This window comes from Nematostella vectensis, chromosome 3 (genome assembly GCF_932526225.1).
Source record: "Nematostella vectensis chromosome 3, jaNemVect1.1, whole genome shotgun sequence".
NCBI classification, from domain to species: domain Eukaryota; kingdom Metazoa; phylum Cnidaria; class Anthozoa; order Actiniaria; family Edwardsiidae; genus Nematostella; species Nematostella vectensis.
The window spans coordinates 20303871-20330559 of record NC_064036.1 but is presented as its reverse complement, the minus strand read 5'-3'; the positions used below and the strand labels follow the sequence as shown (position 1 = coordinate 20330559).

The window sequence follows — 26689 nt, the reverse complement described above, 5'->3', positions numbered from 1 at the left end:
GAGTGGCTGGGGAAGTGCGCGCCATTGCGCCCACTGAAAATTCCGGAGGCCTTCCTCGATAATGCTACTAAAACTGACATCTAATTCTACTAGAAGTTCTCGCATATAGCCAAAAAAATGCTAAAATAATGCCTGATTTGTTTAAAAAATACTACTTTTTATTTCAATCAATACGTATAAACTCTTTAATATGCTCATATCAACAACAGATAATTATTGTTTATTAATAAAACAGAATTCAATATTATTCTTTCGTCGTTCTTTGGCGATTCGAGCGTAGTCAATTCTGTGTTTATTTTGTTTGAACTTGTCACCCAAAAACGTCAAGTGATCTCTTAGGGGTCGAGTTACTCATTTACCAGGTGACGGCGGTTAGACAGCGCGTCGTTTGAAAGGTCGAAAGCGCGTGGGACAGAGCTCGCTGTAGGGGCGAAACCAAGGCAAATAAATCCAGTTGAAGTAGGGATACGTGCTTTATTCAGCACTAAAAAGACATTAGACTTTATTTTGGAGTCAAATTATCCTATAGCCCGTGGTATATTGCACCAAAATATGCAATTAAGCGTTTTGAAAACGTTTGACGAGGGAGACTGGGACGAGCTCAATATGTGTCAGCGGATAGTCGTGAACAAGAGAAGTTTTCCTTCAACAACAAGCGCCAAAATTTTTACAAAGTCCACAGTTTTTCGTCTAGATAACGTTTACACAGTGGTATAACATGTAGCTTTGGTATATTGATTAACGTGTTTGAACTATTTTGCAATGAGGACTCGCTTCCGGCCTAATGTGGCGCCTAGAGGTAGGTCAAATAGGAGCAGTGGTTCGTCGAATTCTAGGTCAACACCTTCCACACGAAGTACTAACAGTTCGACGGCTAGCGAGCAAAATAATGAAAGCGACGAAAGATCCAACGATGCAAATAAATGCTCAAGCACAGCAGAGAGCCAAGGTACCGTACACTGTGATAAAATGAACATTTACTAACTTTACGGGGACACTTTGGGTATTAGAATAAAGCCAATATGTTTAATAACTTTTGAAGTTTTTTTTTACACTTACTTCCTAAGTTAAGTAAGGCATTTAAACGGAAAGAAGATAAAGATTCTCTGGAAAATCATTAATATTAAATTAATCTAAGATTTAACATATGAACGATTTCACTGTATTTCAGATGATGCTGGCATAATAACCTCAAATGAAGGCTCAACTAAGGCTATTCCTACAACAACCAATGACTGTAAACCAGGGAGACGGACGAGAATAAAACCAGCCGTGACAGTACGACCTCGAGCCAGTGATAGGGGAGGCAAACAAAGCGCAAATAAACCACTAAGTAAAACAAGTGAAAATATTACTGCAAGTAAAATCCACTCAGTTGAACTGGTTATAAGAACATGTGACAGGAATGACCTTGAGAGTGAACTATTGGTAAACAACAAGCAAACAGAAGACCATGTTGCTGATTCACCAGAACATGTTCCTTTTATACCTAATAGAGTCAAGGCTGCTAATACACCTGTCGGAATTGCACGAACAAATGTCATATCTATACACCAATCCCCACAAAACTCTGTTTTGGGACCAGATGATACAACACAGCCCTTATCTGGAAGTGGATCATTGATCAGTAGGAGAAAAAGGATGTTGCCTAATCTTGTTAGCGCTTCAAGAAGGCGCAGGGCTGGCTCTGTCTCTAAAGACTCTCTAGACCAAGGGGAATCCCCAGCAGTTGATGTCCCGGTGGCAGATGCTGTACTTGCTCAGGTAAGCATGAAGAATAATAATAATTCTAATGACAATTTTTATTCTTACTAGAAAAAAAATACATTGCTAGGAGTGCTCTACTTTACACACTACTTTACAAGTACGGGGGAAAAAAACCCAGCCGTTATAACTTTAAGGCTTACTTGTTAAGGCTAAGTTATATCTGAATGCAAGCCTATTAGCAAAGGGGTTGAGAAATCTATCAGTATTAACACGGGTCTTGGTGAGTCTTTCTACGAATTGTAATTAGTTGATATAACAACAGGAGCAATATCCCTTAGAGGGTGGTTGTGGTTACATTTGATTTTGGTGAAGATCTTAGTGTCTGTTTTCTGAAGAAGATCCATGATATTGACTTTATAAAATCTCTGTGTGTTTAACTCTGAATGACTAGCCCCATAGACTGCCAAACCATAGGTCAATTTGGGCACAACAATTCTCATAAAGACTTGATCTACAGTACTTCTGCCTGTTGGTACCCTTCCTTTCTCAGGGATCTAATAACGTATAGACAAGCGTTTGCTTCCTTCAATTTGATGTTAATATGAAAGGCAAATTTGGAGTTTGTTTGGAGCGTTATTCGTTTGTTCACTCACTTTCTTTGTAATCTGGACTTACAGTAATCCCTCATCTTGTACTGTATGTTGAGATCACTTAGAAACATGACAGATAGGTAGGGCCCAGAGACGCTCCCTTGTTTGATTCCTTGATTTACCTCTATCCAGTCCATGGTGACTCCCTTAGCACACACCCTCTGTTGTCGTCCCTTTAGGAAGCTCAAGTACTAATTGATTATGTACCTATTTATGAGCCACGTCTTTAGCTTGTGAGCCAGGATCTTGTGCTTTAGGCTGTCAAAGGCATTTGAGAAATTCATCAGAAAAGGCAAACAGCAATGTTGCTCAGGTTGTTTAAAGCCTGTAGTTATAAGTGCTATATGCGCAGAAGGGCCTTTGTGCACCTGCCCCCTGAATGATAATTGTGCTGATTCTATTTCAGGGGGGGTGCTCCGATACCAAAGGGGCGGGGATCATTGTCAGGTTTTTTTAAAACGACCCTAAAAGATACTTAAGTGGGCGTGGTCTTGTTCTATTCTGGGTACTGTATTCTCATTACGAAAATAGGAAAATCGTGAAATAAATTGTCGCAAAATATCGCCATCTCAAAATCGCGAAATTTTGACGTCGCGAAAATTAAGTGTAATAAGGTACTGTATGGCCTTATGGACTCAGGCCCATAGCCTGGATTTTGAGGGGAGGAGAGGGGTTTGTTTACCCATAAAGCGAACCATTAGGTGGCTCGTCCTACATATAGTGTACATTGCAGTGGTACTCCCTGAACCCCCCTGGCTTCGGGCCTGGGACTCCCAGTATTGTATTTGCAAAGACTTGAAATACCAAGCTCTTCCCCAAGCTACAAAGTAAGAAGAACTAGAATATCGTGTACTGTACTTCTACAGTAACAAAGCATTGACTGCAGCTCCTTGTTCAGGATTTAGGGTTGGCCTTTCAACTTGTGTAAAGCTTGGCATAAGTAGAGATGTGTTGTTGTTGCCTGCCTCCATATTGAAGTTCTGATCTTTGTCAGGATTTGTCATGTTCAGATGCTTGAGTGATTGAGTGATTAAGTGATGCTTGAGTGACCCATAGGTCAAATTCCAGATTACGCATGACCCGAAGGGTCGCAGTGTAGGATGAATTGTAAGAATAAATGGAGACACAATATAACAATGCTTTGTCTTTATTTTCTTCGCTCAAATACAGCTTTTTAAATCAAATAACAAGAAAACACTAACGTGTGGGGCCCTGTGTCGGGCCCCTTAACTCTTCACGGTCCACTCCATATCTCGTCTTTTTGATGAGCGGAACAACATGTGAAAGAACAAAATAACAATGATAAAGGGTTGGGAGGGTGGGAGCATTGTTATATTGCCTGACGTTCCAGGAGGCGGTATATCTCGGAAGGGGTGGTTCCCTTTGAATTATACCTTTCATCACTTGGCACACTGAGGGGTGTTGGACAACACATAAGCCATCCACCTTAGGACGGATCCCTGAAATAGCTGATCTATAAACGTCAATGGTGCGATACTATCTTCCATTGTCATATTGTGCAGCTAAAAAATTCTCAATGTCTTGGATAGAGGCAGAAAGGGGATTAATTTGTTGTTTAACACACCAGCTATCCCATTTGCGCCAGGCTGAGTCATAGGATTTTGAGGTTTGGCTGCGCCAGGCGGACAAGAGCAGCTGTTGAGCCTAGCCTGAAACACTGCTCGAAGCATATCGTTCCCTGAGACAAGCCAGCCTGCTAGTTGAAGGCGAGGAAGGGGATGTGGGTTCCCCTCCCTGTACACCAGTTGTGGGTTGACTGGGAGCAGGCGAGGGAAGTCTATGCTGAGTTCTAATAGCATGGGATACCACGGCTGGGTTTTCCATACTGGTGTCAGCAAGCACAGACACTGCACTCTCTGTTCCAATACTTGTGCCAGGCACCGACCTACTAGATTGAATGGTGGGAATGCATAACCCCATCTGGGACCAGTCCAGAGTGAAGGCATCCATTGCTTCCGCCTCTGGGTCTGGTCTCCAGCTCACAAACCTTGGGAGTTGGTTCGTGAGACAGGTTGCAAAGAGGTCGACCTGAAGCGGTCCCCATAACAAGTTTAGGAGTGAGAAGATTTCTGGGTCTAGTTTCCAACCGGAAGAGTCCCTGTCTACCCTGGACTGTGTCTGCGGCAACATTGTGAACAACTGGAATGTGTTGAGCACTTATACTGATTTGTCTTTCGAGACACAACTGCCATATGTCGTAAACTAGACTGGCCAGGACATGGGAGTTGCCCCCCCCAACTTGTTTATGTATGCAATGGCTGTGGTATTTTCCATTGGCAGTTTTATTTGGACAGATGTCCCTCCACCAGGTCAGCTCCTCTTGAGCTGCATGGTCTAGGGTCAACATGGTCTCGTAATCCAGACTTTTCTTTAGAGCTTAGTGTTTCGCTTTCTGCAAGAACTGCTAGTGCAGGGGGGCTGGGAAAACTGCCTGAGTGGATGCCGACAATTTTCCCAGAAGTCGTGACAAATACCGAACTGACACCCTTGGATTTTCTAGCATATTTTGGCATTCCCGTTTTATGCCTCTGATCTTGTCCCTTGGGAGGGACATGGACATTGTTTCCGACTTTACCAAGAAACTTTAGCTCCCGTGTAGGGCATAAAATGGATTTTAGAGCCAGTTCTTTGGACGCAGACATAATTAGGATGTCATCCAAGTAAATGATTAGTCGGATACCCCTTTTCCTCAAGTGTGCTACTACTGGTTTGAGGATTTTGGTAAAGACCCGAGGAGCACTTGCTAAGCCAAATGGGGGGGAAAGAAACTGCCAGAGTTGGTTTTTCCACCTGAAGCGCAGGTACTTTTGGTCCTGTTTCGAAATTGGAAATTGTCAAATAGGCATTATTTAGGTCTATTTTGTTCAAAAGATCGCCCCTTCGCAGGAGATCTTTTAACGTTGTCACCCCTTCCATCTTGAAATGTTGTTATTCTAGGAAATGATTGAAACCCTTGAGGTCTGAAACCCCCTCCTTTTTGGGGTACAGTGCATAAGGGGCTAACGAACTGGTTTTCGAAAGGGTAACTGTGGCTGAGAACCCTGATAATTTCCCCTTTTTTGTCTAGGGCAATAACCTCTGAATCTATTATCTCCATTTGCTGGGGTGTGAGATGCATGACTGGTACCGTAAGCTGGTATGGCTCCTGTACAAACTCTAATTTGTGGCCCGAGATAGACTCTAGGACCAATGGGTCGTTTGTTACGTCTAGCCAATTTGAATAAAAGTGAGCTGTTCGCCCCCCTATGACTAGGTTTTCCTGGGAAGGTGTGATAAACATACATTGACTGTTTATTGTTGGGGTGTTGACTGGGTTAAGCTGGGCATAAATCCTCTGCCCCTTCCCCTGATTGGTCTGGTTGATCTGAACTGACCCCGACCTCTGGTGCTGTACTGGCCGTACGCTGTGCCTCCCCGCTGCCATGTTCCTGATGAGGAGGCACCTCTCCGAAAAAAGGGCCTTCCTCTAGGGACGGATGAAGCTGAGAAAAGGGCCTTTGCGGTTTCTGCACGCTGCTTGAGGCGGTGCTCAAACCCTTGGCCAAATAGCTCTTTGCCATTATTTTTCCATGTTTAATTGGATAGAGAAGTATACTTTGGCCCAATCTTGGACAACACCTGTGTCCTACGCTTGGCAGACAAGTGGTTGTTGACATTACCCAGTAATTGCAGGGATTTTGTGAGGAGGCTTAGTACTTAAGACAAATTAGCTTCCTGAGGAGTGTTTTTTGCTTGACAGATATGTTCATAGGCTGCTGAGATTGGCCCTGACACATCCAGCAGTAAATCTTGAGTTTTACGCAGGGTCTTATCCTCCTGCTTGCATTTCGGCACGAGATCTGGGAGGAATGTACAGGACCCGAAATGATCCCAGGACCCGAAACGATCCCAGGACCCGAAATGATCCCCAAAAGTACCCCAACTGACCGAAACGAAACCGAGGAGTCCCCGAAATCAACCCCACGGAATTGCGGTAACGGACAAAGGGAAAGCAGAAGAAAGCACTTCCAATTCTTAAAGCATAATTAAGGATTGACAGCGAGTCTATTTCTAAATAACATGACTTAAAAAACTTAAATTCCAATACAATACTTCTATTTATTACATTGCCCTGGCGGTAAACCCATAAACAGAGTCCAAAACAAATACACAACTTTTAATTGCTACTGAAAGGAGTACAACATAAAAATAGCACAGCCAAAGCACAGCCTTGCTCAGAACAACCAAACTTTTGACCTTCGAAACATTTGCAGTTTCAACACATGACTCTGACACCAAAATCTCGTTTCCGGTAAACATCACGCCTAAAAATCTATATTCATTTGACAACCAAACGTGTTTTTCACCACGAAATCCTTGTTCACACGAGCGAATATTTACCAACAGCCGGTTAGGCCGAGAAGATGGAATGACAAAAGCACACTGAGTAATGCACTCGAATAACCCTTTTACTACAGTTGCAAAATATTAAGAGATGTGGTTTTTGTTGAAAGCAATATGTGAGTTTTGAATTTCCTTATGTAGTAGTGTGTACACCACTGCATGATTTCTCTCTATCTCTCTTTATGATAGGTCTTTCATTCACTGAACACAAACAAACATTTTCCTACGGGAAAGCAGAGGCATGTCTAATCTTTGGAGACATTCGTTTATGGCTTGTTATGTATGAATTATTTATTCACGCCTGGTTCTTCAAATTACCATCACGGGGATTTTTATTTGACCCCAATTGCTGACTCAACCAAGCTGTCGAAAGCTGTATTTCCCGCACAGTCGTATATAAAAATCTTAATACTATGGTTTTAGTTAATTCAAATTTCTGGGTAGTGACTAGCTAAAATGCTAAAATGTTTCATATGTTTTTAAAACTGAAAGCCAATCCTTCCACATTCCTTTTGTTTGTCCATTACTGCAATTCCTTGGGGTTCATTTCGGGGACTCTTGGGGATCGTTTTGGGTCCTGGGATCGTTTCGGGTCCCGGGATGAGTTGGGGTACTTTTGGGGATCATTTCGGGTCCTGGGATCGTTTCGGGTCCTGGGATCGTTTCGGGTCCTGTACAGGAATCTGTCGATCTGTGGTGTGTACACACAGTTGACATCTGGTCGTGGACAACTCCGTGTCAATTGACGCTTGTCAAAGCCTGAAAGTTGCTTAGCATAGCAGCCATGGCCTTTTGGCTGGCGTTGGACCACTTTGCATGCCTTTTTGTGACCCAGTGGCCTGTCTGGGTAAAATATCACCATTTGGTGACCCAGTGGCTGTACTGGATAAAATAGTTTCGCCTTTTTTTTAACCGGGGGCTTGACTGATGGCAGAGTTTTGCAGATTGGCATCGTCAATGAGACTCCTTTTAACCGTGTCTACCAGTGACGGGAGAAGCGAGTCTCTCAGCAATTTTACAAAATCCGCTTGTAAAATTGAAGAGGGAAGTGCCGAGGCGGCTTCCAATTGAATATTACCTGTTTGTAGTGGAGGATTTTCGTCTTTTCCGTCCAAATTTAGAGCCATCTTGTTCGACACACGTGGAGATATGGACAAGATATGGGGTGGACCGTGAAGAGTAAAGGGGCCCGGAACACAGATCCCCACACGTTAGTTTTTTTTTCTTATTTGATTTAAAAAGATGTATTTTAGCAAAGACAAATCATTGTTATACGACAGTTATGAATTGCAATTCAGCTAATCAGATGAGAGCTGACCAGCAGCCTAGCACAAGGACTCATCATCAAGAGTACAATATCTCAAGATCTGATCTCTTGAAACATATTTCAGACTGTTGAGAAATATGACCACCTCTATGTCCTGGCCCCATAACCAACATTTTGTTTTCTTTAGGATGTTGTTATTGAAAGTGAAGTTAGTGCGGGCCATTCTGAGTGCCACAAGCGTCAGCGGCGGTCATCAGAAATAGAGAACATTATGCCAGCAGAAAGCAGTGAACCGGAGCACATGAGTGTGGAAGTCTCTACTACTGAGGAAGCTGCCTCTTCAACCAAACAGGCCGGGGAAGACCACCCCCAAGTGGAACAAGCTGTGAAAAAGGTACATTTTGTGTTAGAATAGAAAAAAGTTATGTGATTTAACATTTAAAGGAATAGTGCATAATGTAAAAAGGTTTTTGTAGCCAAATGTACTGTATTAACTTAAGATTCCCATGCTTGCATTCAGTTCCTATTTCCTTGTCATTTCCATGCCTACATAACTGCAGTAACCTACTGTACTGTATATTCTTCATGAGATTTCCATTTCTGTTATAACCTTGCTCTTTTTGCATTTAGCATGAAGAACGAAGAAAGAAACCACTTAAACATTACAAGCACAAGGAACCGCTTGACCCAAGTAGAATGACTCTACAAGACTTGATCTACTTCAATCCCAAAGAAAACCCCATGAAGTATGTCACCTATCTATCTATTTAGCCTAATCATTTGGTGATTGTTGGTTATCTTAAATATTACATACTGTATTTGCATGTTTTAACCATCACATAAGAAATTATTTGACTGTACAAAGAAAGACAATTGGTCACAGCAATTGTTTGCTACCATCTACAGTAGTGCTGTACTTGTAAAATACTTTTAAAAATGAAATACAGGTAGTTTACTGTTTTGCTATTTTTTTGTGTTTTATGTACATAGGTCTTCTCTTGATACCAAAAGAAGGAGAGGATCAAAATCAGACATCATGTCAAGGTAAATATGTAATAATGTAAATATGTAAATATACTAGTCAATATGTCTATTTAAGGTACTAGTAGGGTATTGTACTAGTAAGGTTTGGTACATGTAAATACTGTATGACTCTGTGAAATTTACTGTAGTTTATTTACATACAGTAGAACAGGAATTTGACTCTCTTATCCCAAATATTAGTAATGATTTAAACCACAGTATGTAATGATATAGTTTCTGCTTTCAGTGTTGGAGATGCCAGTACTCCTCCCCAGTCCCCGTCTACTCCTGGGCCATCACAGGCAACAGATACTACCCCTGAGGGTGACACGCCCACCAAGAACAGCAGCGATGACGTGTCCCTGGCCCCCCAGGTCAAGATAGCTGAAGACGGCAGCATTATCCTTGACGAGGAAAGGTAAGAAGGATAACCACATCCTGTGCCAATATTCCCTTAATCTCAATCCCAGTGCCATTTGTCTGGGTAACATGCCTATCCCCCCTCCCCACACTCGCACACACGCCATCGACCCTAGATTTGTTATTTTGGGAAATCGTTTAGGCTAGTTAAAATTTATTTGAAATAAAGCCAAATGCAACCCAACTCCACTATGGTTGTTGTGGTTCACATTTATCAGATTGACCATTCAGATCTCTGGTAAAAACTACTGTACGCTTCAGTTAGGCTTTTCTGGCTTTTATTATATTTTAAATTGAATTGAAAGAAATGGGCTTTTTCAAGAAGTTACCTTGAAACTATCCGAAGTGGAACATTCACTTAATACGCTTTTCTTTCCAGTTTACTTATACGCACTTCACCGCAAAAGTCAGCAGAGGACAGGTAATACTGTGTTGAATGAATGAATTTGTCTTTTTTTGTCTGTGTGTGAGTTTCTCATGGATCTGGTTGTAATGCAGGGAGCTTGTGTTTGAGGACTCTAACCAGATGAACTATGCTGCCTATCTGAAGCAAAGAAAGATTGGACGGTGGGGCATCAATGGTAAGACCAATGAGCCTTGCAGAGAGACTACTATCAAAATACAATTGATCTTTTGACTGTTAAAAATGTAATATTTAGGAGGCCTGTGATTTTACACCAGAGAGCAGATCAAAGGGCATGTCTTAGCTATGAAGTATCTATACTATATATAATACGCTAAGAAATGGATAGGCTGACAGCTGTCCGTGACGTCACATCGTAACTGAGATAATTATGCGTGATGTGCGGACTCACCGGGGGTTTCCCAGCGTTCCCGCCAATTCAGAGGCGTGCGTGCGTAATTATGTTTATGGCGCAAAAAAAACATATGTTTAAAATAAAGTGATTATTACAGAAAAACAATATTCTTCGGGAAAAAAACGCGTCCCAGGTAAATAGGAAATTGCAAAATAAGTCCAAATAGATGAACCACCAAACTATGAAGTAAATATGGCTTGGAATTTGAAGTCAGTTTTTCAAACTGTTTTCTGCGCACGTGCTGACGTGCACTATAATGACGCCATGAGCGCGGGCTGTTGTGAAGTTTGTCTTTTGCGTTTGCATAGTCTTAGAAATAATTTTATAAAAGAAATAAAACATTCTTTTTGTGCATTCGTTGAGTTTTGAAAACCTCGGTGTTTGTTTGGGGAATTCTCGAGCAGATGTGAAGCACTCGACCTGCCATTTTCAACTCTTGTTGTGATAATTATGCTAATATATTTATGGACGGACTTTCGAGTGTTAAGTTTCTGATTGGCTAATCCAGACAAAGCCTTGTACCCTGCGCCCAGCCAGAAAATCATATCTGAAAAAAAAAAAATACTTGCCGTAGTTTCATTGCATAGATAGATTAATTGTATCTAAAAACACAACCGTCTTTTTATCGTTAGTTAGAAAGGCATTATTCCTACCTCGAAAAGAAAGTAGAATCCATCGCGCATAAACAAAACGGTTCGCAAAAAGAAAATACCTTTTATTTACAACTGCAAGACGTTTGACTTTTGAATAACTTCAATTCAATCTGTGCATAAACGCTTATTTAATCAAATCGAGATGGTGCACAACACTTCTTATTTTATCAGATCAATCTCGATGAAGTAAAGTACACTTCGATTTTTTTATAAAAGCAAAAGGTTTGTTCTTTACAAATAGTTGGCGGTCATTTTGTGTTTTCAGACCCACATACCTTTTATTTCACATCAATTTTCATTAAAAAGTATGGAACCGACCACTAAATAACACACTAATCCCAAAAAAAGCCAACGATGCGATTTACAAAACCCAACATTCTGTATGAACGTGTGACATGGCATGGTTTGAATTTGGTTGTCTGATTCCCGCCAAAAACATCATACACGGGGTTCCCAACACGGATATAGGAAAAGGCGGAATACTAAAAAACGGGCGGTATTTTATAGAAAGTGCCTTTTCACATTTTTATAAGGTAAATTAAATATGAGATAAATATGTTGGGGACTCAAAAGGGAGGCATTTGTTTAATTAATGTTTACGATGACTTATACTATTCCCCTAAAGCACCAGGGAGCCCAATACATTGAAGGATTGAAATAGACCTTAAAGGTTTTGTACAACAAAGAATTTCTTTTCGTTAATATTTCACGGGAAATCACTAGTTACATATATTTAACAAAATGTTGCTGTCTTGTATGTTCTCTGTTTACTATCTTTTGTCAGGAAGAAGAAATGCACACCTGTTTGGTCTCTCTTTTGTGTAAAACCACAGGCCTCCCAAGTATTGTAATTTTAACTGCGAAAAGGTCTTTAAATAAGCCTTGGGAGGGACTCCCATCAAACTACAATAAATCTCTTATTGGAGCTCATTTTAATTCTTGGTTCCAGTTATTCAAATGAGAATAAAATTAAAATTTGATCCAGATACAAAATTATTTGACTCTGCAAGTTGCCATTGTGTCATTCTAGCGAAATCCACGTGTGAGAAAGCCATTCCAGTCAAAGTTTGTGCGCTCATTACCATAGAAACCTACCTTAACTACCAGAATATAGTGCGCACATTTTTAAGCTTGCACCAAAAAGAAACGCCTGCTGCATGTCGGTAATTGAGGTAGGTTTCCATGGTGAGTGCGCCCGCATGCTTATAGCTGGAATGGCCTATTTAGTAGTTGGATGGTCATCACAATAGACTTTGAGTAGTCAGATGGTTTACCAGTAGAGTATAGATTTGAGTAGTCAGATGGTTTACCAGTAGAGTATAGATTTGAGTAGTCAGATGGTTTACCAGTAAAGTATAGATTTGAGTAGTCAGATGGTTTACCAGTAGAGTATAGATTTGAGTAGTCAGATGGTTTACCAGTAGAGTATAGATTTGAGTAGTCAGATGGTTTACCAGTAGAGTATAGATTTGAGTAGTCAGATGGTTTACCAGTAAAGTATAGATTTGAGTAGTCAGATGGTTTACCAGTAGAGTATAGATTTGAGTAGTCAGATGGTTTACCAGTAGAGTATAGATTTGAGTAGTCAGATGGTTTACCAGTAAAGTATAGATTTGAGTAGTCAGATGGTTTACCAGTAAAGTATAGATTTGAGTAGTCAGATGGTTTACCAGTAAAGTATAGATTTGAGTAGTCAGATGGTTTACCAGTAAAGTATAGATTTGAGTAGTCAGATGGTTTACCAGTAGAGTATAGATTTGAGTAGTCAGATGGTTTACCAGTAGAGTATAGATTTGAGTAGTCAGATGGTTTACCAGTAAAGTATAGATTTGAGTAGTCAGATGGTTTACCAGTAGAGTATAGATTTGAGTAGTCAGATGGTTTACCAGTAGAGTATAGATTTGAGTAGTCAGATGGTTTACCAGTAGAGTATAGATTTGAGTAGTCAGATGGTTTACCAGTAAAGTATAGATTTGAGTAGTCAGATGGTTTACCAGTAGAGTATAGATTTGAGTAGTCAGATGGTTTACCAGTAGAGTATAGATTTGAGTAGTCAGATGGTTTACCAGTAAAGTATAGATTTGAGTAGTCAGATGGTTTACCAGTAAAGTATAGATTTGAGTAGTCAGATGGTTTACCAGTAAAGTATAGATTTGAGTAGTCAGATGGTTTACCAGTAAAGTATAGATTTGAGTAGTCAGATGGTTTACCAGTAGAGTATAGATTTGAGTAGTCAGATGGTTTACCAGTAGAGTATAGATTTGAGTAGTCAGATGGTTTACCAGTAAAGTATAGATTTGAGTAGTCAGATGGTTTACCAGTAGAGTATAGATTTGAGTAGTCAGATGGTTTACCAGTAGAGTATAGATTTGAGAAGTCAGATGGTTTACCAGTAGAGTATAGATTTGAGTAGTCAGATGGTTTACCAGTAAAGTATAGATTTGAGTAGTCAGATGGTTTACCAGTAGAGTATAGATTTGAGTAGTCAGATGGTTTACCAGTAGAGTATAGATTTGAGTAGTCAGATGGTTTACCAGTAAAGTATAGATTTGAGTAGTCAGATGGTTTACCAGTAAAGTATAGATTTGAGTAGTCAGATGGTTTACCAGTAAAGTATAGATTTGAGTAGTCAGATGGTTTACCAGTAAAGTATAGATTTGAGTAGTCAGATGGTTTACCAGTAGAGTATAGATTTGAGTAGTCAGATGGTTTACCAGTAGAGTATAGATTTGAGTAGTCAGATGTTTTACCAGTAGAGTATAGATTTGAGTAGTCAGATGGTTTACCAGTAAAGTATAGATTTGAGTAGTCAGATGGTTTACCAGTAAAGTATAGATTTGAGTAGTCAGATGGTTTACCAGTAAAGTATAGATTTGAGTAGTCAGATGGTTTACCAGTAAAGTATAGATTTGAGTAGTCAGATGGTTTACCAGTAGAGTATAGATTTGAGTAGTCAGATGGTTTACCAGTAAAGTATAGATTTGAGTAGTCAGATGGTTTACCAGTAGAGTATAGATTTGAGTAGTCAGATGGTTTACCAGTAGAGTATAGATTTGAGTAGTCAGATGTTTTACCAGTAGAGTATAGATTTGAGTAGTCAGATGGTTTACCAGTAAAGTATAGATTTGAGTAGTCAGATGGTTTACCAGTAGAGTATAGATTTGAGTAGTCAGATGGTTTACCAGTAGAGTATAGATTTGAGTAGTCAGATGGTTTACCAGTAAAGTATAGATTTGAGTAGTCAGATGGTTTACCAGTAAAGTATAGATTTGAGTAGTCAGATGGTTTACCAGTAAAGTATAGATTTGAGTAGTCAGATGGTTTACCAGTAAAGTATAGATTTGAGTAGTCAGATGGTTTACCAGTAGAGTATAGATTTGAGTAGTCAGATGGTTTACCAGTAGAGTATAGATTTGAGTAGTCAGATGGTTTACCAGTAAAGTATAGATTTGAGTAGTCAGATGGTTTACCAGTAGAGTATAGATTTGAGTAGTCAGATGGTTTACCAGTAGAGTATAGATTTGAGTAGTCAGATGGTTTACCAGTAGAGTATAGATTTGAGTAGTCAGATGGTTTACCAGTAAAGTATAGATTTGAGTAGTCAGATGGTTTACCAGTAGAGTATAGATTTGAGTAGTCAGATGGTTTACCAGTAGAGTATAGATTTGAGTAGTCAGATGGTTTACCAGTAAAGTATAGATTTGAGTAGTCAGATGGTTTACCAGTAGAGTATAGATTTGAGTAGTCAGATGGTTTACCAGTAGAGTATAGATTTGAGTAGTCAGATGGTTTACCAGTAGAGTATAGATTTGAGTAGTCAGATGGTTTACCAGTAAAGTATAGATTTGAGTAGTCAGATGGTTTACCAGTAGAGTATAGATTTGAGTAGTCAGATGGTTTACCAGTAGAGTATAGATTTGAGTAGTCAGATGGTTTACCAGTAAAGTATAGATTTGAGTAGTCAGATGGTTTACCAGTAAAGTATAGATTTGAGTAGTCAGATGGTTTACCAGTAAAGTATAGATTTGAGTAGTCAGATGGTTTACCAGTAAAGTATAGATTTGAGTAGTCAGATGGTTTACCAGTAGAGTATAGATTTGAGTAGTCAGATGGTTTACCAGTAGAGTATAGATTTGAGTAGTCAGATGGTTTACCAGTAAAGTATAGATTTGAGTAGTCAGATGGTTTACCAGTAGAGTATAGATTTGAGTAGTCAGATGGTTTACCAGTAGAGTATAGATTTGAGTAGTCAGATGGTTTACCAGTAGAGTATAGATTTGAGTAGTCAGATGGTTTACCAGTAAAGTATAGATTTGAGTAGTCAGATGGTTTACCAGTAGAGTATAGATTTGAGTAGTCAGATGGTTTACCAGTAGAGTATAGATTTGAGTAGTCAGATGGTTTACCAGTAAAGTATAGATTTGAGTAGTCAGATGGTTTACCAGTAGAGTATAGATTTGAGTAGTCAGATGGTTTACCAGTAAAGTATAGATTTGAGTAGTCAGATGGTTTACCAGTAAAGTATAGATTTGAGTAGTCAGATGGTTTACCAGTAGAGTATAGATTTGAGTAGTCAGATGGTTTACCAGTAGAGTATAGATTTGAGTAGTCAGATGGTTTACATGTAAAGTATAGATTTGAGTAGTCAGATGGTTTACCAGTAAAGTATAGATTTGAGTAGTCAGATGGTTTACCAGTAAAGTATAGATTTGAGTAGTCAGATGGTTTACCAGTAAAGTATAGATTTGAGTAGTCAGATGGTTTACCAGTAAAGTATAGATTTGAGTAGTCAGATGGTTTACCAGTAGAGTATAGATTTGAGTAGTCAGATGGTTTACCAGTAAAGTATAGATTTGAGTAGTCAGATGGTTTACCAGTAGAGTATAGATTTGAGTAGTCAGATGGTTTACCAGTAGAGTATAGATTTGAGTAGTCAGATGTTTTACCAGTAGAGTATAGATTTGAGTAGTCAGATGGTTTACCAGTAAAGTATAGATTTGAGTAGTCAGATGGTTTACCAGTAGAGTATAGATTTGAGTAGTCAGATGGTTTACCAGTAGAGTATAGATTTGAGTAGTCAGATGGTTTACCAGTAAAGTATAGATTTGAGTAGTCAGATGGTTTACCAGTAAAGTATAGATTTGAGTAGTCAGATGGTTTACCAGTAAAGTATAGATTTGAGTAGTCAGATGGTTTACCAGTAAAGTATAGATTTGAGTAGTCAGATGGTTTACCAGTAGAGTATAGATTTGAGTAGTCAGATGGTTTACCAGTAGAGTATAGATTTGAGTAGTCAGATGGTTTACCAGTAAAGTATAGATTTGAGTAGTCAGATGGTTTACCAGTAGAGTATAGATTTGAGTAGTCAGATGGTTTACCAGTAGAGTATAGATTTGAGTAGTCAGATGGTTTACCAGTAGAGTATAGATTTGAGTAGTCAGATGGTTTACCAGTAAAGTATAGATTTGAGTAGTCAGATGGTTTACCAGTAGAGTATAGATTTGAGTAGTCAGATGGTTTACCAGTAGAGTATAGATTTGAGTAGTCAGATGGTTTACCAGTAAAGTATAGATTTGAGTAGTCAGATGGTTTACCAGTAAAGTATAGATTTGAGTAGTCAGATGGTTTACCAGTAAAGTATAGATTTGAGTAGTCAGATGGTTTACCAGTAAAGTATAGATTTGAGTAGTCAGATGGTTTACCAGTAGAGTATAGATTTGAGTAGTCAGATGGTTTACCAGTAGAGTATAGATTTGAGTAGTCAGATGGTTTACCAGTAAAGTATAGATTTGAGTAGTCAGATGGTTTACCAGTAAAGTATAGATTTGAGTAGTCAGATGGTTTACCAGTAAAGTATAGATTTGAGTAGTCAGATGGTTTACCAGTAAAGTATAGATTTGAGTAGTCAGATGGTTTACCAGTAAAGTATAGATTTGAGTAGTCAGATGGTTTACCAGTAGAGTATAGATTTGAGTAGTCAGATGGTTTACCAGTAAAGTATAGATTTGAGTAGTCAGATGGTTTACCAGTAAAGTATAGATTTGAGTAGTCAGATGGTCTACCAGTAAAGTATAGATTTGAGTAGTCAGATGGTTTACCAGTAAAGTATAGATTTGAGTAGTCAGATGGTTTACCAGTAAAGTATAGATTTGAGTAGTCAGATGGTTTACCAGTAAAGTATAGATTTGAGTAGTCAGATGCTTTACCAGTAAAGTATAGATTTGAGTAGTCAGATGGTTTACCAGTAAAGTATAGATTTGAGTAGTCAGATGGTTTACCAGTAAAGTATAGATTTGAGTAGTCAGATGGTTTACCAGTAGAGTATAGATTTGAGTAGTCAGATGGTTTACCAGTAGAGTATAGATTTGAGTAGTCAGATGTTTTACCAGTAGAGTATAGATTTGAGTAGTCAGATGGTTTACCAGTAAAGTATAGATTTGAGTAGTCAGATGGTTTACCAGTAGAGTATAGATTTGAGTAGTCAGATGGTTTACCAGTAGAGTATAGATTTGAGTAGTCAGATGGTTTACCAGTAAAGTATAGATTTGAGTAGTCAGATGGTTTACCAGTAAAGTATAGATTTGAGTAGTCAGATGGTTTACCAGTAAAGTATAGATTTGAGTAGTCAGATGGTTTACCAGTAAAGTATAGATTTGAGTAGTCAGATGGTTTACCAGTAGAGTATAGATTTGAGTAGTCAGATGGTTTACCAGTAGAGTATAGATTTGAGTAGTCAGATGGTTTACCAGTAAAGTATAGATTTGAGTAGTCAGATGGTTTACCAGTAGAGTATAGATTTGAGTAGTCAGATGGTTTACCAGTAGAGTATAGATTTGAGTAGTCAGATGGTTTACCAGTAGAGTATAGATTTGAGTAGTCAGATGGTTTACCAGTAAAGTATAGATTTGAGTAGTCAGATGGTTTACCAGTAGAGTATAGATTTGAGTAGTCAGATGGTTTACCAGTAGAGTATAGATTTGAGTAGTCAGATGGTTTACCAGTAAAGTATAGATTTGAGTAGTCAGATGGTTTACCAGTAGAGTATAGATTTGAGTAGTCAGATGGTTTACCAGTAGAGTATAGATTTGAGTAGTCAGATGGTTTACCAGTAGAGTATAGATTTGAGTAGTCAGATGGTTTACCAGTAAAGTATAGATTTGAGTAGTCAGATGGTTTACCAGTAGAGTATAGATTTGAGTAGTCAGATGGTTTACCAGTAGAGTATAGATTTGAGTAGTCAGATGGTTTACCAGTAAAGTATAGATTTGAGTAGTCAGATGGTTTACCAGTAAAGTATAGATTTGAGTAGTCAGATGGTTTACCAGTAAAGTATAGATTTGAGTAGTCAGATGGTTTACCAGTAAAGTATAGATTTGAGTAGTCAGATGGTTTACCAGTAGAGTATAGATTTGAGTAGTCAGATGGTTTACCAGTAGAGTATAGATTTGAGTAGTCAGATGGTTTACCAGTAAAGTATAGATTTGAGTAGTCAGATGGTTTACCAGTAGAGTATAGATTTGAGTAGTCAGATGGTTTACCAGTAGAGTATAGATTTGAGTAGTCAGATGGTTTACCAGTAGAGTATAGATTTGAGTAGTCAGATGGTTTACCAGTAAAGTATAGATTTGAGTAGTCAGATGGTTTACCAGTAGAGTATAGATTTGAGTAGTCAGATGGTTTACCAGTAGAGTATAGATTTGAGTAGTCAGATGGTTTACCAGTAAAGTATAGATTTGAGTAGTCAGATGGTTTACCAGTAGAGTATAGATTTGAGTAGTCAGATGGTTTACCAGTAAAGTATAGATTTGAGTAGTCAGATGGTTTACCAGTAAAGTATAGATTTGAGTAGTCAGATGGTTTACCAGTAGAGTATAGATTTGAGTAGTCAGATGGTTTACCAGTAGAGTATAGATTTGAGTAGTCAGATGGTTTACATGTAAAGTATAGATTTGAGTAGTCAGATGGTTTACCAGTAAAGTATAGATTTGAGTAGTCAGATGGTTTACCAGTAAAGTATAGATTTGAGTAGTCAGATGGTTTACCAGTAAAGTATAGATTTGAGTAGTCAGATGGTTTACCAGTAAAGTATAGATTTGAGTAGTCAGATGGTTTACCAGTAGAGTATAGATTTGAGTAGTCAGATGGTTTACCAGTAAAGTATAGATTTGAGTAGTCAGATGGTTTACCAGTAGAGTATAGATTTGAGTAGTCAGATGGTTTACCAGTAGAGTATAGATTTGAGTAGTCAGATGTTTTACCAGTAGAGTATAGATTTGAGTAGTCAGATGGTTTACCAGTAAAGTATAGATTTGAGTAGTCAGATGGTTTACCAGTAGAGTATAGATTTGAGTAGTCAGATGGTTTACCAGTAGAGTATAGATTTGAGTAGTCAGATGGTTTACCAGTAAAGTATAGATTTGAGTAGTCAGATGGTTTACCAGTAAAGTATAGATTTGAGTAGTCAGATGGTTTACCAGTAAAGTATAGATTTGAGTAGTCAGATGGTTTACCAGTAAAGTATAGATTTGAGTAGTCAGATGGTTTACCAGTAGAGTATAGATTTGAGTAGTCAGATGGTTTACCAGTAGAGTATAGATTTGAGTAGTCAGATGGTTTACCAGTAAAGTATAGATTTGAGTAGTCAGATGGTTTACCAGTAGAGTATAGATTTGAGTAGTCAGATGGTTTACCAGTAGAGTATAGATTTGAGTAGTCAGATGGTTTACCAGTAGAGTATAGATTTGAGTAGTCAGATGGTTTACCAGTAAAGTATAGATTTGAGTAGTCAGATGGTTTACCAGTAGAGTATAGATTTGAGTAGTCAGATGGTTTACCAGTAGAGTATAGATTTGAGTAGTCAGATGGTTTACCAGTAAAGTATAGATTTGAGTAGTCAGATGGTTTACCAGTAAAGTATAGATTTGAGTAGTCAGATGGTTTACCAGTAAAGTATAGATTTGAGTAGTCAGATGGTTTACCAGTAAAGTATAGATTTGAGTAGTCAGATGGTTTACCAGTAGAGTATAGATTTGAGTAGTCAGATGGTTTACCAGTAGAGTATAGATTTGAGTAGTCAGATGGTTTACCAGTAAAGTATAGATTTGAGTAGTCAGATGGTTTACCAGTAAAGTATAGATTTGAGTAGTCAGATGGTTTACCAGTAAAGTATAGATTTGAGTAGTCAGATGGTTTACCAGTAAAGTATAGATTTGAGTAGTCAGATGGTTTACCAGTAAAGTATAGATTTGAGTAGTCAGATGGTTTACCAGTAGAGTATAGATTTGAGTAGTCAGATGGTTTACCAGTAAAGTATAGATTTGAGTAGTCAGATGGTTTACCAGTAAAGTATAGATTTGAGTAGTCAGATGGTCTACCAGTAAAGTATAGATTTGAGTAGTCAGATGGTTTACCAGTAAAGTATAGATTTGAGTAGTCAGATGGTTTACCAGTAAAGTATAGATTTGAGTAGTCAGATGGTTTACCAGTAAAGTATAGATTTGAGTAGTCAGATGCTTTACCAGTAAAGTATAGATTTGAGTAGTCAGATGGTTTACCAGTAAAGTATAGATTTGAGTAGTCAGATGGTTTACCAGTAAAGTATAGATTTGAGTAGTCAGATGGTTTACCAGTAGAGTATAGATTTGAGTAGTCAGATGGTTTACCAGTAAAGTATAGATTTGAGTAGTCAGATGGTTTACCAGTAAAGTATAGATTTGAGTAATCAGATGGTCTACCAGTAAAGTATAGATTTGAGTAGTCAGATGGTCTACCAGTAAAGTATAGATTTGAGTAGTCAGATGGTTTACCAGTAAAGTATAGATTTGAGTAGTCAGATGGTTTACCAGTAAAGTATAGATTTAGTAGTCAGATGGTTTACCAGTAAAGTATAGATTTGAGTAGTCAGATGGTTTACCAGTAAAGTATAGATTTGAGTAGTCAGATGGTTTACCAGTAAAGTATAGATTTGAGTAGTCAGATGGTTTACCAGTAAAGTATAGATTTGAGTAGTCAGATGGTTTACCAGTAGAGTATAGATTTGAGTAGTCAGATGGTTCACCAGTAGAGTATAGATTTGAGTAGTCAGATGGTTTACCAGTAAAGTATAGATTTGAGTAGTCAGATGGTTTACCAGTAAAGTATAGATTTGAGTAGTCAGATGGTTCACCAGTAGAGTATAGATTTGAGTAGTCAGATGGTTTACCAGTAGAGTATAGATTTGAGTAGTCAGATGGTTTACCAGTAGAGTATAGATTTGAGTAGTCAGATGGTTTACCAGTAAAGTATAGATTTGAGTAGTCAGATGGTTTACCAGTAAAGTATAGATTTGAGTGGTCAGATGGTTTACCAGTAAAGTATAGATTTCAGTAGTCAGATGGTCTACCAGTAAAGTGTAGATTTGAGTAGTCAGATGGTTTACCAGTAAAGTATAGATTTGAGTAGTCAGATGGTTTACCAGTAAAGTATAGATTTGAGTAGTCAGATGGTTTACCAGTAAAGTATAGATTTAGTAGTCAGATGGTTTACCAGTAAAGTATAGATTTGAGTAGTCAGATGGTTTACCAGTAAAGTATAGATTTGAGTAGTCAGATGCTTTACCAGTAAAGTATAGATTTGAGTAGTCAGATGGTTTACCAGTAGAGTATAGATTTGAGTAGTCAGAAGGTTTACCAGTAAAGTATAGATTTGAGTAGTCAGATGGTTTACCAGTAGAGTATAGATTTGAGTAGTCAGATGGTTTACCAGTAAAGTATAGATTTGAGTAGTCAGATGGTTTACCAGTAAGGTATAGATTTGAGTAGTCAGATGCTTTACCAGTAAAGTATAGATTTGAGTAGTCAGATGGTTTACCAGTAGAGTATAGATTTGAGTAGTCAGATGGTTTACCAGTAAAATATAGATTTGAGTAGTCAGATGGTTTACCAGTAAAGTATAGATTTGAGTAGTCAGATGGTTTACCAGTAAAGTATAGATTTGAGTAGTCAGATGGTTTACTAGTAGAGTATAGATTTAAGTAGTCAGATGGTCTACCAGTAAAGTATTTGAGTAGTCAGATGGTTTACCAGTAAAGTAAATCTTCAAATAGATATGTCGATCTTTAAACATTAAGTCAAAGCCGACATGTGAATATTGTCAGTGACAATACCAGTGCCTGTATTTTTTTTTCAGAGACGTTGAAATTCTACAAAGCTCTCAGCCAAGTCGGTACTGACTTCAGTTTGATGATGCCTCTGTTTCCAAAACGTACACGAAAAGAATTAAAGGTAATTAAAACAAAGCCAACCTCATTTGTTCTTTCATGGTGGGCTTAGTTTGGGTATTGGTTATGAGATTGGGTATTGCTTATGAGCTGGAGTTTCGAAGAAAATAAAAATAAAAAGAAGACTTGACAAAAAACAGAAGCTTTTATAAAACAAAAAAAATTAGACATAGGCCCTTAAAGTTCAATTGTTGTCTTTGTTTCCAGGCGAAGTTCAAACGTGAGGAAAAGCTGCACCGAGATATTATCGACAAAGCGCTACGTAAGTACCGATACATTATCTAAAAAGAGCAAAGTAAATACCGAGACATTATTGAAAAAGCGAGAAGTAAATACCGAGACATTATCGACAAAGCGCAAAATAAATACCGAGACATCGACAAAGCGCAAAGTAAATACCGAGACATCGACAAAGCGCAAAGTAAATACCGAGACATTATCGAAAAATCGAGAAGTAAATACCGAGACATTATCGACAAAGCGCAAAGTAAATACCGAGACATTATCGACAAAGCGCAAAGTAAATACCGAGACATCGACAAAGCGCAAAGTAAATACCGAGACATTATCGACAAAGCGCAAAGTAAATACCGAGACATTATCGAAAAAGCGCAAAGTAAATACCGAGACATTATCGACAAAGCGCAAAGTAAATACCGAGACATCGACAAAGCGTAAAGTAAATACCGAGACATCGACAAAGCGCAAAGTAAATACCGAGACATCGACAAAGCGCAAAGTAAATACCGAGACATTATCGACAAAGCGCAAAATAAATACCGAGACATCGACAAAGCGCAAAGTAAATACCGAGACATTATCGAAAAAGCGCAAAGCAAATAATGAGACATCGACAAAGCGCAAAGTAAATACCGAGACATTATCGACGAAGCGCTGAGTAAATGCCGAGACATTATCGACAAAGCGCAAAGTAAATACCGAGACATTATCGACAAAGCGCAAAGTAAATACCGAGACATTATCGACAAAGCGCAAAGTAAATACCGAGACATTATCGACAAAGCGCAAAGTAATTACCGAGACATTATCGACAAAGCGCAAAGTAATTACCGAGACATTATCGACAAAGCGCAAAGTAAATACCGAGACATTATCGACAAAGCGCAAAGTAAATACCGAGACATCGACAAAGCACAAAGTAAATACCGAGACATTATCGACAAAGAGCAAAGTAAATACCGAGACATCGACAAAGCGCAAAGTAATTACCGAGACATTATCGACAAAGCGCAAAGTAAATATCGAGACATAATCGAAAAAGCGCAAAGTAAATACCGATAAATTATCGAAAATGCGCAAACTAATTACCGAGACATCGACAAAGCACTAAGTAAATACCGAGACAATATCGACAAAGCGCAAAGTAAACACCGAGACATTATCGACGAAGCGCAAAGAAAACATCGAGACATTATCGACGAAGAGCTAAGTAAATACCGAGACATCGTCGACGAAGCGCAAAGTAAATAACTAGACATTATCGAGAATGCGCAAACTAATTACCGAGACATCGACAAAGCACTAAGTAAATTCCGAGACAATATCGACAAAGCGTTAAGTAATCACCGAGACATTATCGACGAAGCGCTAAGTAAATACCGAGACATCGTCGACGAAGCGCAAAGTAAATAACGAGACATTATCGAAAATGCGCAAACTAATTACCGAGACATCGATAAATCACTAAGTAAATACCGAGACAATATCGACAAAGCGTTAAATAAACACCGAGACATTATCGACGAAGCGCTAAGTAAATACCGAGACATCGTCGACGAAGCGCAAAGTAAATAACGAGACATTATCGACTAAGCGCGAACTAATTCCCGAGACATCGACAAAGCACTAAGTAAATACCGAGACAATATCGACGAAGCGCAAAGTTAACACCGAGACATTATCGACGAAGCGCAAAGAAAACATCGAGACATTATCGACGAAGCGCCAAATAAATACCGAGACGTCGTCGACGAAGCGCAAAGTAAATACCGAGACATTATCGACGAAGCGCTGAGTAAATGCCGAGACATTATCGACGAATCATACTGTGTTTTATCGCAGTCATTAAATTGTGCGGGACAGTGTTTCGTGGCGGATTAGGAGGAGGGCGGGATCTTTGGTCGCGCCCTTCTTTTTTCCACAGTAAACCATGTCTTTTCTCTCAGAGACACGCCAGCCAATAGACATTGCGCAGTTTGCTGGGGTTGACGAGACAGACGAACAAGAAGACTCGGATCTTATAAGTGTGCTCAGTGAGATAGAGCCACAGACATCTACTATTGGCAACACCGAAATACGCGAATCAGACGCGTCCATTCCTCAAGGTGGGTCCATTTCTCAATGTGCAGCCAACCCCCATCAAACGGAGGAGCAAACCTCAAAAAGCAAGGCAGAAGACGCGTACAACCGCAATGAGTCGCATGAAATGGACGCGTCTAGTCGCGAACTTCCACAAAAAGAGGGCCATGAAAGCCCAGAGCTGGAGATTCGCAACAAATCATCGCTAAAGGAAGGCGTACACAATCGCCAGAGCACACAGGGCGCATTCAGCCCTGAAAGTCTACCGGAGTTAAAGACTCGCAAAACGCCACTAAAAGAGGACGCGTTAAACCGCAGGAGTGCTCAAATTGCAGGCGCGGCCAAAAGTCAACAGCAAACACCAGCGCAGAACCGTAAAGGAGCACAACAACGGTCGAGCACATTGAGAAGGAAAATAGTCCCGACAGCGAACACGCGCGTCTCACGGCGCACAACAAGGAACTCTGATTCAGCCACTAATGGTTGATGACTTTATCCGACAACAAAGAACTCTGATTCAACCACTAATGGTTGATGACTTTATCCGCACAACAAAGAACTCTGATTCAACCACTAATTGTTGATAACTATATCCGCACAACAAAGAACTCTGATTCAACCACTAATTGTTGATAACTATATCCGCACAACAAAGAACTCTGATTCAGCCACTAATGGTTGATGACTTTATCCGCACAACAAAGAACTCTGATTCAGCCACTAATTGTTGATGGCTGTACCTCTTAGTAAAATGAGTAAAACAAGCAGGGCCTCTGACGCCCAGTGTAGGGATGCAGGGGTTGTAGCGAATGCGCGGCCTTGCTTGGCCTTTCTGACGTATCTACCATTTATATTCTTGTTCACGTTCTATATTCAATATTCACGTCTCCGTCCTGTGATGGGCCAGTTTAAACTTCTTCCCTAGCCTTGGGTCTGTTTCTGTTAGCGATTCTGAAACGTATAGTTATTCAAATTATTGTAAATATTCCACAACAAGGTATTTATCATTCTCTCGCTAGTAGTTTTCAAGAGCAGTAATAGAGGTGTTTAATATGATGTATATGTGTATGGAAATCCTATATTTAAAAAGTAGAACATTCAGATTGAAATTAAATCACAAGGACTGCCTTAATTTTTTAATTTGTAACGTGTGTATCACCGCTTAATGTAATAACTGCCGCAACAAGTTTGGTTGTAGTTTTATTCAAACCCAAACATAAAATGAAGGTTAAAAACAGAAGCGAGATTTTGCCAACGTTTCGGACTTCAGAGGGACTCAATAAAGTCCGAAAAGTTGTCAAAATCACGCTTCTGTTTTTGTCCTTCATTTTATTAATTGTCATTTCCTCCACGGAGAACTGCCTCCACTTTGGATCCAGAAACGTCGCTGTTTGGTCTTTTTTATAAACACAATTAATTTATTACATTAAGCGTTGATTTGTTTACAGCGTTAGTATTACATTAAGCGTTGATTTGTTCACAGCGTTAGTATTACATTAAGCGGCAAATTGTATAATATCAAGCGTTAGCGTTACATTAAGCGTAGATACACTCCGAATCCTTTGGAAATATTAACCTGTCAAGTGCACGAGAAGAGACCTCCAGATTACCCACGATTTGCAGTATATACCTTAATGTCTCAAGCCTAGCATGAGAATCAAACAATATGAATATTCACTTCTTCGTGCGTAAAATCAAGAGCAGCGACGTCAAAAAGTGCGATGTGTGCGCTATGTGAATCCCACTTCCGCCGGAAAGTGCACGTGATTTCTTGTAATACAGGTGGTTATTTCCGTGACAAACAAACACCTGTAGAATAGAAACAAATGTTGGTCAAAGCAGGAAAAGCACAAATTTTCGTTGAAATCATCCGGAAACCTTCGTTTGAACGGTATTCTTTAAAAGTTAAATAAATAATATTAATACAATGTCGATTTTCCATTAAAAAGATCAAATAACAAAAGCACACGTGATTTGTTGCTATGAAAGCACATGTTTCAAAATAGCTAGCATTTATGGCCCCTGGTCGATGCTGCTTATATTGATTTTCCCTTTCACAGAAAATTCTACCATTCTCTTTTTACTAGAACTCAAGAATCGGGACATTCCCGTTTTGAACGGTGAAAATTCAAAACAGAAGAAAATCGACAATCCCGGATTAGCAGCCGATC

At 38.6% G+C, this 26689-nt stretch overlaps 1 protein-coding gene and 1 long non-coding RNA gene across 2 annotated transcripts; one reads left to right on the top strand and one right to left on the bottom strand.

The window, feature by feature from the left end:
• Positions 1-606: 606 nt before the first annotated feature.
• On the top strand, positions 607-25650 carry LOC116611820. The gene is made up of 11 exons (XM_048724605.1): positions 607-949; positions 1172-1764; positions 8216-8422; positions 8659-8774; positions 9019-9072; positions 9299-9469; positions 9851-9892; positions 9970-10052; positions 22109-22203; positions 22407-22461; positions 24386-25650. The coding sequence occupies exons 1-11, from the start codon at positions 763-765 to the stop codon at positions 25003-25005; spliced, it is 2223 nt and encodes a 740-aa protein (XP_048580562.1). The 5' UTR covers positions 607-762; the 3' UTR covers positions 25006-25650.
• Positions 25191-26667, bottom strand: LOC125561163. Its single transcript, XR_007307173.1, has 2 exons — positions 26149-26667; positions 25191-25469 (listed from the first exon to the last, which is right to left on the bottom strand). It is a non-coding gene; the product is annotated as an uncharacterized LOC125561163 (long non-coding RNA).
• Between the last annotated feature and the right edge of the window lie 22 nt (positions 26668-26689).